This window comes from Perca fluviatilis, chromosome 10 (genome assembly GCF_010015445.1).
Source record: "Perca fluviatilis chromosome 10, GENO_Pfluv_1.0, whole genome shotgun sequence".
Taxonomy (NCBI): domain Eukaryota; kingdom Metazoa; phylum Chordata; class Actinopteri; order Perciformes; family Percidae; genus Perca; species Perca fluviatilis.
In genome coordinates this window covers 22,397,842-22,408,839 of record NC_053121.1, presented here as the reverse complement: position 1 = coordinate 22,408,839, position 10,998 = coordinate 22,397,842, and the positions used below count along the sequence as shown (strand labels likewise).

At 40.2% G+C, this 10,998-nt stretch overlaps 1 protein-coding gene across 1 annotated transcript in view; it reads left to right on the top strand.

Moving 5' to 3' along the window:
* Positions 1-628: 628 nt before the first annotated feature.
* tsc22d3 (TSC22 domain family, member 3) overlaps positions 629-10,998 on the top strand; it is a 32,946-nt gene continuing 22,576 nt past the window's right edge. The window contains exon 1 of the mRNA XM_039812944.1: positions 629-1,450. Coding sequence (XP_039668878.1) covers positions 1,110-1,450 — 341 coding nt within the window. The 5' untranslated portion in view covers positions 629-1,109. The remainder of the gene's footprint in view (positions 1,451-10,998) is intronic.

Genomic DNA, 10,998 nt, shown 5'->3' with positions numbered 1-10,998 from the left:
CTTTTTTGCAGCTGTATGGAAGCAGTGCCAACCAATGCACCACCAGAAATTGATGTAATTCATGTATATTATATGCATTTATGTATTTATTGTGACTCTGTGACCCATTCACTAGTCCATTCCTGAGCAAAGGCATCTTGAACTATAATTAATTGCATAATTAAAAAAGCCTTTGCTACTATTGAATATTAAAAATTCCATTTAATCGAGGCCGGTAACATGGATAAGACCACACAAGGTCACCAAAAAATAATTTCCCTTGACTTCAAAAGCATGTAATGCTGGCAATTCCTATCACACATTTTCACAAATTAGCAATTATGTTATTGTGTCTTTGTGTGTGTTCCTGCAGCCTCCCTCACTCAGCCACTCCTTGGGCTTTCAGCATGGTAGGGTGGAACTGCACGTTTCAAGCATGCTCTTTTAGCTTCACTCCCTCTCTGTCTGTTTCCCTTCCCCTCAATGCTGCACAGCTAAGCTGCAAAAGAAAAAGGGAGGGCCCAGTGCGTGTAACCAGCGATGCTTTTTTACCAATCACAGGGGTTTCCCCACCCTCTTTCCCTCCCTCGATCCCTTTTCATTCCCTCCCTCTGTCTCTAGGCACATCAACCAAAAGAAAAAAAGTGCAGGAAAAAAAAGTGATAAGCAGCAAGCAGCTTCTGGGTTTTGCTTTCAAGCGCACTCCTGCTGAATCGTGTGAGTGAGTGAGTGTGTATGTGTGTGTGTGTGTGTGGGGCGTTCACTCCTTCTCCTGCCACAGTAGCAACACATTGCAGCAGCGCCGGCCCCGAACAAAAGGCTCAACGCAGCAGAGCCACAGGAGGAGAAACTCATGGATAGATGCAGAAAGAGTGACCCAGCGTGACTGCACTTTTCAGGGAGGAACTCAACCTGCCATTTAGGCCTCCTGGTGCCGGGGTGGAGATAGGACTGTACACTAGACCAGCACAGGCTGCCTGTCTGTCTCTCTGAGCTGAGGAAAACACCCTGTTTTGTCTTTCACTTTGTCTACATTCATACACCTCACTCTCTGTCAACCTTTACTGAGATTCCTACACCTGCCCTTCTTCACCTGGGCATCTTTCCTTTTCATTCACCTGTCCTCTGAGATGTCAGACGATGACTGCCGCTCGCCCATTGGCCTGGACTGTTGCAGTTGCTGCCTGGACCTGGCCAATGGCTGTGATGACTCCATGGCCAGCAGTCCGGCACAAGGTCTCGGTAATACTGGGGGCCTGCCAGGAAGCCCCACTAGCCCCAGTGTCAGTCACTTCCGTCAGCTCCGCAACCAGCTGATGTACCAGAACCTGAACACTGACAAGCTGAACAACATCATGAGGCAGGACTCCTTGGAATCGGTGGTGAGGGACCCCTGCTTCCTGCTCAATGAGGGGATCTGCAACAGCAACATTGACCAGACCATGCTGTCTATACTGCTCTTCTTTCACAGGTATGTCTGTTGTTTGCTTATCTGACAGGTACACCCTTAGCTAATAAGGTTACGACTGAATATAAAGGCTCTGTCGTAAGTAGCCTACATGAAATTTGAAATTGAGCTGGAAGTTATCCTTTACCCCTCTTAGGGACTCAAACTTCTGGATCTGCATGTATCAAATCCCAATATGAGTGCTGCTCAAGTATCGTAACCAGATAGCTAACAGTGGCTAATCAGGTTTCTTGGAATAGCACTTTGTCTGAAAAGGATGGCATAAGTGTTTACAGTCATGGAAAAGTATAGGACAGGACAAGGGCGTTTATTTTGAATATGTTCCAGAAATGAGTTTCAGATAAGACTATTAATGCACTTTAGTTTACTAGTTTACTATATGTTTGCTGCTCAGTGTCTATTTACATCTACACAGTTCATGGCTTTCATGCAGCATGTTTGATATGTTACATAACATGACACTGACAATAACGTATGCATGAGCTGTACAGTATTAACACGATAAAGTATTAATCTTCAAAATGTGTAAGATATATTTTGAGTCTGAGAAAGAAATGTTCCTAGATTCATCAAAACAACAAAACTCCAAAACCCCAGAAAACAGGGGTAAACTAAACCAAATCTTACACCCTACAAAAACACAAAGTTACTCTAAAGCAACAGTTTGTTGTCATACTGATTCAATTAAAATGATCTTTAATTGCTAGAGGTCAATTAAAACTGGCTTGACACCTTCTCCGTAAACAGTGTTTGGCAGCTCACCTCGTAGTGTTTGTGAGGAAGAGAATATCCTGCTACAAAGTTGCTGCCAGTTGGATAGTTTAATTGGCAGCGACTGTTCAATGACTTCAGCCTCAAATTAACAGTTACCATCTTTCCAGACGGCTACAGTTTTGACTGTCACTGAACTCCTGAACCCGAGCCAGAAGTTACTGTACAGTCAGTGCTTACTTGGAAAAGATGTAATTATGTATGGTCTGTCTGGTTATCGGAGCAGTAAAATGCAGAGAGCCATGGGGAAATAGCAGCAAACACTACAGTGTCAGTAAAATGAGATATGTTTCCATATGATAACATTAATCTGATCAATTGCCAATAAAAGAGTGGTTTAATTTTTTGTTTATGGTGTACAGAAGGAATCATCATAATTGAGCTTTGCCCCCACTCTTACCACTTTTGTCTCAGGACTGTTTGCTTGAAGCCACTGTATATTAAAACGTACAGACTGACTTTCATACCCTAATGATGCTGTTCCAAGTCTTTTTTCCTCTAACCCAATTATGAAATACATACTAAGACAACTGAGTTATTGTTCCATGGGATATGGGATAACATTCCATGTTTGTTTGGGTTTTAGAACCAAATATTAGAGACAAAACGTCAAGTGGAAACATTTAATTACATTATAATGTAGGTATGTATTTAAAAAGCATGTAAAAATAGCATCTAAAATAGTCCGTATATTACGTGCCATTAATTAATCCATGTCATGTAAAACCAGATTTTTTTTCCACGTTTAGTCAAATAGAATATCTTTGACAATGTTTATCCTGATAAGATGTGCCTGGACTGAACATGGCAATGGTATTTGTTATTATCAATTCAGGTATTTTCAGAGATTATCATATCAGCAAAGGTCTCTAGCCAAGAAGCATTATCAGTAGTTAATCAAATTTCTCCAGGAGTTTAGCTGTTACTGTGTATCTAAATAAGTTAAACTTTAACCTGGCATAAGTTTGCTATATGCTGTTAGTACAGACTGTTCTTATCTCCTGTGATGATTGATACTACATTAGTACAGACAGTACAATGGAAGTACAGTAAAACCATTTACTGTGCACTACAACTGATAGGCTGATGGCAGTGATGATTAGACCTTAAATAGGTGTAATTGTATTTTGTAACTTTTGACTGCAAATGCTCATCCGTGCCAAACTCTCAGGCAGTTGAAAAAAGTATTTGCTTTTAATACATGGCACACTACCGTCTGTCTGAAAAAAAAAAACACATATAGACTACTGTATATAATATGTAACTTTCACACACTTACTTTGTTTTTCCATCTGTTACATAACAGCTGTTAAAATTCTCATTAATTTGACAGCTTTTTAGGTGATATTGTTCTTGTGGAGTTGCATTATTCAATGAAAGAACAGTCTGTTCTTGATTTATTTATGATAGCGAGGGTGTGTCATTATGATACTGAGAATAAAGAACAAGGAGTGAAGAAACTTTGGATTTGGACTGCAGCTCCAGCCGGTACTCCCTTTTTTGCTTTTCAAACTAAACTTTTTTTTAAATTTTTGAATACTTTGAACATGTCCTTAGACTTGAAGCTATACTTGGATATGCTCAGGGGAGTTATTATTATCTGCATTCAGTGTTTACATTATCATAACTTGAATAATGCCTGCTGGCAGGGCTTTGTTAAAAATGTTACACAACATTTTTTTTCCTTCTCTGCTATTTAGACTTACCCTTAATAACACAGTTATACTTTTGCAGCTTCATGCATTTTCTCACTAACCACAGAGTTACACTTTCATGGTTGTACAATTTCTGAGAATATTCATAGTAGTCAAACTTTACTTACTATGCCGTTAACAAATGATTCAAATCTTGATCTCCTTATATATACTGGCATCTCTTAGAAGGGGAGAAAAATCTGGTTATAAGTGCCAATATTATTTAGGCATTTCTGGCCCAGACGCAATGTGTTCACTCGCACCATTGGTCAGTGTGAGTGCGCATCTGTCTGTGCCAGCTGAACTGTTTGCCTGACAAACAGTCTTTACCCAGAACAATTTGTTCCTGAACCTTGCCTTCTGAGGAGGGAATCACAGACACAGATCATGTGGCTTTCATGGATATGCTTATTTATTACATTGATTTCAAATGTGTACCCTTTACAGTTTATCAGGCAGAAACACAAACGCACTCATTCATTCACACATGTTCTCACATTATAATCCTGTCAGTTGAAACAAGCTAAGCTGAGGTTTGCAGAAGTTCATACATTGTTTCTGGAGCTTGTTTCAGGAGGGCCCGGCTTCTGGTGAAAGCCTGGCTGAGGTTTATACTGTGACCTCACCCTGGGTGGTCAATCGTCCAAGCGGCCATTATTCTTGTTGGCTACTTGTTAACAGAAGGAAATGGTCTGCATAGCCTGAGAAAGCATGCCAGGACATCTTTTGGACTTGTTGAATATCAGTAAAGTAATAAGTAAATCTGTGGCAGTGCCCTGCACACTTGTTATGTAAATGATCTGAGGGTCACAGAATTGTGCTGAGAGTCCTGCTTGGTTTTTGAGGCAGAGCCAGTGAGCCCTGAGAGGGGCAGGATCTGTGATTTCCACAGGATAAAAAACAGAGGAACTGTGTTGATTTACTTTGAGGCTTAGAAGCTACACTTGGCTGGAAGGAGAAAGGCACTCCTGCACACCTTTCATCCCAGGCAGTCAGTCAGTACTTAGCAGCCACTAAACACAATCACATGCCAGGGTGAAGAGGGGTGAAGAGCCTGCAGTGATGACACAAACGTTTATCACAGGACTTCGGGTCTGTGACCAGTCAGTCAGTGAGCAGTCAACATAGGGGCAGCACAAAAGATGTTACAGAGTGTCAAAGACATCCATAAAAGAGGTTCTCTCTGCAGCGGCCACTAAAGTGAACATGACAGGGCTAAAGAGGAGTTTGTACCCTCTAGCCTACAGAGCTCCCCTCCAGGTTTATAGACAAGATAAAAAATACTTTCTTTGAAGAAAGCAAATGTTTTGAGTAATGCAGTGGTGCAGTTGTCCATGTCTTTGAGAGAAAGGTCTGTTGACTGAAAAAGAAGTTTCAAATCCTGGTTGGGAAAGACAGTGCTTTTCTTGTCAGACAAAAGGATGTCAAAGGGGACTGAGGACCCAGGGCCCTCATGTGAGGAGGGCCCAAAAGAAGCTTGAATGAATAGCTGTGGGGCCTTTAGAAAATACATTTCGACAGGGCCCAGAATTTTGTGCTACGCCCCTGGTTGGAGGTGAGGTTCACTTCTTGTTCACAGACTCCAAGTTTGAGCTTTGTATGATAAACTGCGCAGAGTTACAACCTCTGACTAGGTTTGGATTTTGTGCTCTGACATAGCTATTTAACCTTCTAACACCATCCTCAGTATCATTACTGTGGTAAAACTTTGGCCTGAGACGATCACTGGCTTCGGTCCAGTTGACTACTGAACATGACCTAGCCTTCCACCATGGATTGGAGACAGGATCCAGCTGTGTCAGAGACCGTACTGTGCTTCAGAGCTCCACTCTGTGATCAAAATATAAACCATGAAATAGCTTTCAAGTCAAAAGCCTGCATTCAGTGATCCACTGTGGAAGTTATGGGAAGTGTCTCTGCCATGTGTAAGCCATCCAGGAATCCATACAAATGTATAGTTAGCAATTATTATAATTCCCAAAAGAGAAACCTTGTCTGTGAAACTACTGAAGAAGCGTTTGTAACCCAGGAAAAAAATTCCGTCTCAGCCTGCATCATTGTGCAATAAGTCCGTTTCATATTTTTGTTTTGGTACATGACAGTGGATCAATTGTCTACAATATGAGTTAGATTGGATAAGAAGTAAATACCTTCTATATCTTAGATGACTATAGAGTGACCTGTTGAGTTCATTTACATGCAGGTCACACCTGCAAATCTATCTCAGTCAAAGGCAAAGCTGAATACACAGGGCAGCTCTGCCTGCTCAGTCTTTGAGGGCAAATCATTTGCATAGAAGACTCTCCACAAAAGTAATAAACAATCCTTTGAAGAAGTCGCAGGGATCATAGTGCACCCTGTGTCATCCCTGCCTCTGGTTGTTTTTATGTATTGTGTACCAACGCTTTACAGACTTTCTGCTTTACTATTGAAAAGGGAGTGTAAACAATGTCTAGGAGAGTGAGATAGAGAGAGCGAGAGAGAGAGAGAGAGAGAGAGAGAGAGAGAGAGAGAGAGAGAGGAGATTTGAGGTGCTGGAACAAATTTAAAACTTGTGACAGTGTGTTCAGGCTTGCTCTGCAGATAACACTGTGGCTGTATGAAAACACACAAATCAGTCAGGAATGGAAAGATTAGGTAAACAAAACACTGCTTCCTCTGTATTCTGACAAATGCTACATATAATGAAAAAAATATCTCCAGAGCATAGAGCACACTCATGACAAACATACAGCACAATTACGGCACTATTGTCTAAGAATTATCAAGATGCTAAAAGCTTTACCAGCCGTAGGGATCAGAGTATAACTGCACCAGTGTTGAAATTCAAATTTCACATCTTTTCTGCTACAAAGCATTCCCTGGATGAGAGAAAAGTGTGATCTAAAGTCCTGCAAACTATAGATATACCACACATTATGAGGGAGGCAAAACAGTTTGAAACTATTCTTCTTTTCTGCTGATGTCTCTCCCAGTTTTGGCCACATAAAAGGCATATACATGTCAAACACATCCTGGCTGACGACAGAACCTGTATACCCGATTACATTGTTTTTGATCCAAGCTCTTTTTTTGTAACAAAACTAAACAGTGTAACTTGGTGTAAAAGGAAAAACGACGTGTCCTACAAAAGTTTGGCGAGAGTTACATAACTTTATTGGTTGCAGGTGGCACGGATGTAAACAAAAAACAGGGATTAGTGGCGAGAAGGCACAGGGAAGGATGTCTGGGTGGAAGAACAGATTCATGGCCATGCAAGTCTTAAGAGCCAATCCCTAACAAACAAAGGCCACAAAGGCGAGGTCTGAGCAATGTCAGGGGAGAGAGAGGGAGAGCTACAGGGAGAGATTGCTAGAGGGAGAGTCAGAGGTAGACAGGAGGCCGGTGCAAAGACAAAACATAGACAGGATTTGCTAAAAATAGTGTGCTGTCAACGTTAGATGGGACACTAACATATTGATAGTCTGCAGACGTCTGAGGCAAAAGTCACAACCTTTTTCTAAAGCTAAAGGAAGTCATTCTTTAGTGGCAACAGGAAGTAAAAAGCCATAACAAGTGGGGTTTTTTACCGTTGTTTGTATGGGGTTCCTCAATAACACTTGCTTTGGCCACTTTGTGTTGAAAAGACACATTCAGGGAGCAAAAGATTGGTTCACAATATGAGCAACTACTAGATGTTCAAACCCATGTTGGTATATATTTGGTGTGTTTGCACCACGACTTAGCCCTGTGCTTCATTTTTATCACTGAGGGTGCAATTTAAAGAGGGATGTACAATAATGGCTTTTTAATGGACCTCTTGATTTACTGTGTTGTTGTGTTGGGACTGTGTGAATAGGCTGCTCTTGGTGCCGTGCCAGTAGATGCCTGGAACCACTGTTGGATGGGTTGTGTGCAAGTGTATGTGTATATGTCTGTTTGTGTGTATGTGAGTACTCTTTGGTCCTTTACTTCTGGACCACACTAGACAATGCCTTCTGCCTATGAACACAGTTTATCATGTATACATTTATCTCCCAAGCACACACAGCATACACTTCAGCCAACAGAAATTGTCAACTTGGGAAATCCACAGAGACAAAATAGGTTGATGCAACCTCCTGTGTACGGGCCTGTCTTAACCAACACTGTTATGGTTCCTAGGAACACGATTAACAAACCATGCTATACAGATTGCAGGTACATGTCTTTTTTTCTGTGCTTAGGTTCTTTGCACTAAATAATCTTTTATATGTTGTTTTTATGACTCAGAAAATGTGACACGCCTTCATTAGAATTATGTTACTTTGTTATTATAATACATACAGACTCACACGTTCCATAAACTGTTGGTGATAGATGATTTAATAAATGTATATTTGTATGCGATTTTTAGGCATGCTCTTAAGGTCTGCTTTTTTTAAAAAGATTTCTTCGACCTAAAGGTCTAATGATATTCAATATTTTTTTATTGCAAAAAAATCCCATAAAAAAAAAAAGAAATCAAACAATGAACTGGTTCTTCTTACAAGTATTAGCTGTGTCTCTAAAACCTGATATAGCTAATCATTTGTGCCATAGGTTTCAATTGTTTTCCAGAAACTAATAAACACAACATTCCACACCGTTGGGGACTGTGGTTTATTTTATGAAGATCACATACATCATCCTAATGTTGCAAATACTTAATAGCATGACTGAAAATAGGCCCCAAAATACTACTAGACTAAACAGGTTGTACTCTTGTTTGAGAAACTTTGCTAAAAACTCAAGTGCCAACCTGTTTAAGAAATTATTTAGCCTTTATTATTCATGACCTGCCTAAAGCCCTGTCTTATTCATGACCAGCTTTTATAAATGTATTGTTTTCAGTAGGAACAAATGGGCATGAGGCTGACAGCACAGACAGTTTGGGGAAGTCTGAGCATTTTGAAAGATGAACTATTGGAATTGTTGACAAAACAAATACAGCCAGCCTTAATATTTAAGGATTGGTTAGACAGACTCCATGATGACCTTGTTCTCAAATGTGTTTTTTACTTTTTATAAATAAGCCCTGGAATCTTTTAATGAAACAATCCTTTCCTCAATGACAGCTGCAAGGCTCAGGAATTAGTAATTTATCTGTCTGTCTGGAAGACATAAGGCACACTCCTTGGCAACACACACACACACACACACACAAATATGAACACATTTACAATATACAGTACACAAAGGTGACCTAGAGCATTATGCTGCTGTCGACACGTCTCCACTGCACCATCCAGCTAAGCGTACAGTAAGGTGGATTACAAATCTATAAGTACCACATCAAGCTTGCTATCAAATCCTCAATCCTCAATCAGACTGTGCTGGAACATCTTTTTTGTAAGAAGGGATTCACCCCATCCATCTTTAAATTTATTTGTCTAAACCTAATTATGAAAAAAATTAGTCACAAAGTAAATTTTGACAAAAGTCATTATAAATGCATGAAAAAGAGATTTTTCATAAAAGTGCTTTGAACAGCCGGAATCTACTTATTTTACAATTACTCCTTACTGTATGCATGTGTTTTGATAAAGTACACTTGATATACACTTAGTAGATCTTGAAAACCTAATTCATTTGGCAGTTAAAAACAAACTTGAAACAAAACTAAATGAATGAAAGTGAAAATAAAAGGATACTTTTCTGATTGCTTAATGCCTGCTTTATGATTATTATCATGCTGCGGTTCTAAATCATAAATATCCAACATCTAAGTGTCAAGCAAACACTGTGTTCTTTGTGTTGTGGTCATGGAGCACAATTTCTCCAGAATAATGTGGTGGTTTCTGTTGAAACTCTTTGTACCGAAGCCCATTAAGTCCAAGAAAAATAAGTATAAAGGCTAAATAAATACAAGGATCTTCTCACCTGCTACAGCACAGCTGAGCATACACCTTTGGAAAGGGCAAATTTTAATTATTTCAGAACAACGAAAAGAAGTGAGAATTCTTGCAAAACTGATTCCACAAATACTTCAAGAGAGGAAAGCAGTACCACCCATCCGTTGAAACCCTTTCTTTTTTCATGCTTCATGTTTGTGCAACTCTGTTTGTCCTTCCCTCTTTTATTTTCCACATCTCTTCCCTCTCTCCTCCTCCATCGTTATGTCTTCTTTCTTTCTCCATCTCTACATCTTAGTTGTTCTAGTTGCCAGCCATTGGAATTACATAAGTCTGAGGGAAGGCAAGACGTTGGAGTGACCATGGCTTGTGCTGCCTTATCTATTTGGACCATTGCTATGGCGCCTACTTAGATAATAAGGCAGCCTGTCAACACTTGCCATCAGACACACGCCCACACGCACACAGCCCTGTACTTGAGAGTGAGTAATAGTGTCAAACAGTCAATATGTTATTATTACACTCTTTAAATAGGCATTTGACAGCACAGCTTGCATAACATTGATATTAGGGATTAGGAAACTTTGGTTTGCTTTTCATCAGACTGCAGCTCACACACGACAACCTGCACCTTTAGTCAGGGAACGGAATGGTCTCCCATGTAATTTATGGTGTAAATGCAGGGAAGCTGAAATAAAGTTGAGTTATTAGAATTACCAATACCACACAGGCTGAGCGTAGTGCCCCTTTCTCTAAATCCATAACGAAGTAATTTAGCTGCCTGAATATGTAAAAACTTGACTGATGTTTTATATGCATCCAAAGTAAAAGAGCTAAAAACTCAACAACAACTTTCACTTTTTTGCAGCATTTCCTAAAAGGACTGATGCTTATTCCATCTTTTTCTCTCTGGATGCCTGTTTCATAATCCCAAGTGCTGTTGTCCCACACTGAGTGACTTTTTTTCTTAGCACAATAGTCTGCTAGACAAAGCAGCCAGACAGTGCTTTTATGGAGAGGGCCCGAGCCGAGGCCTATCATTAGCCTATCTTATTCTCCCTGGGCACTATTCATACGCAGGTTGGGTAAATAATGTACCCTGGGCACACACATACACACACACACACACACACACACACACACACACACACACACACACACACACACACATAGTGACACACGTGCACAGTGAAGAGAAAAAGACTAAAATGCAGGAAAATTAGGATGCACATCG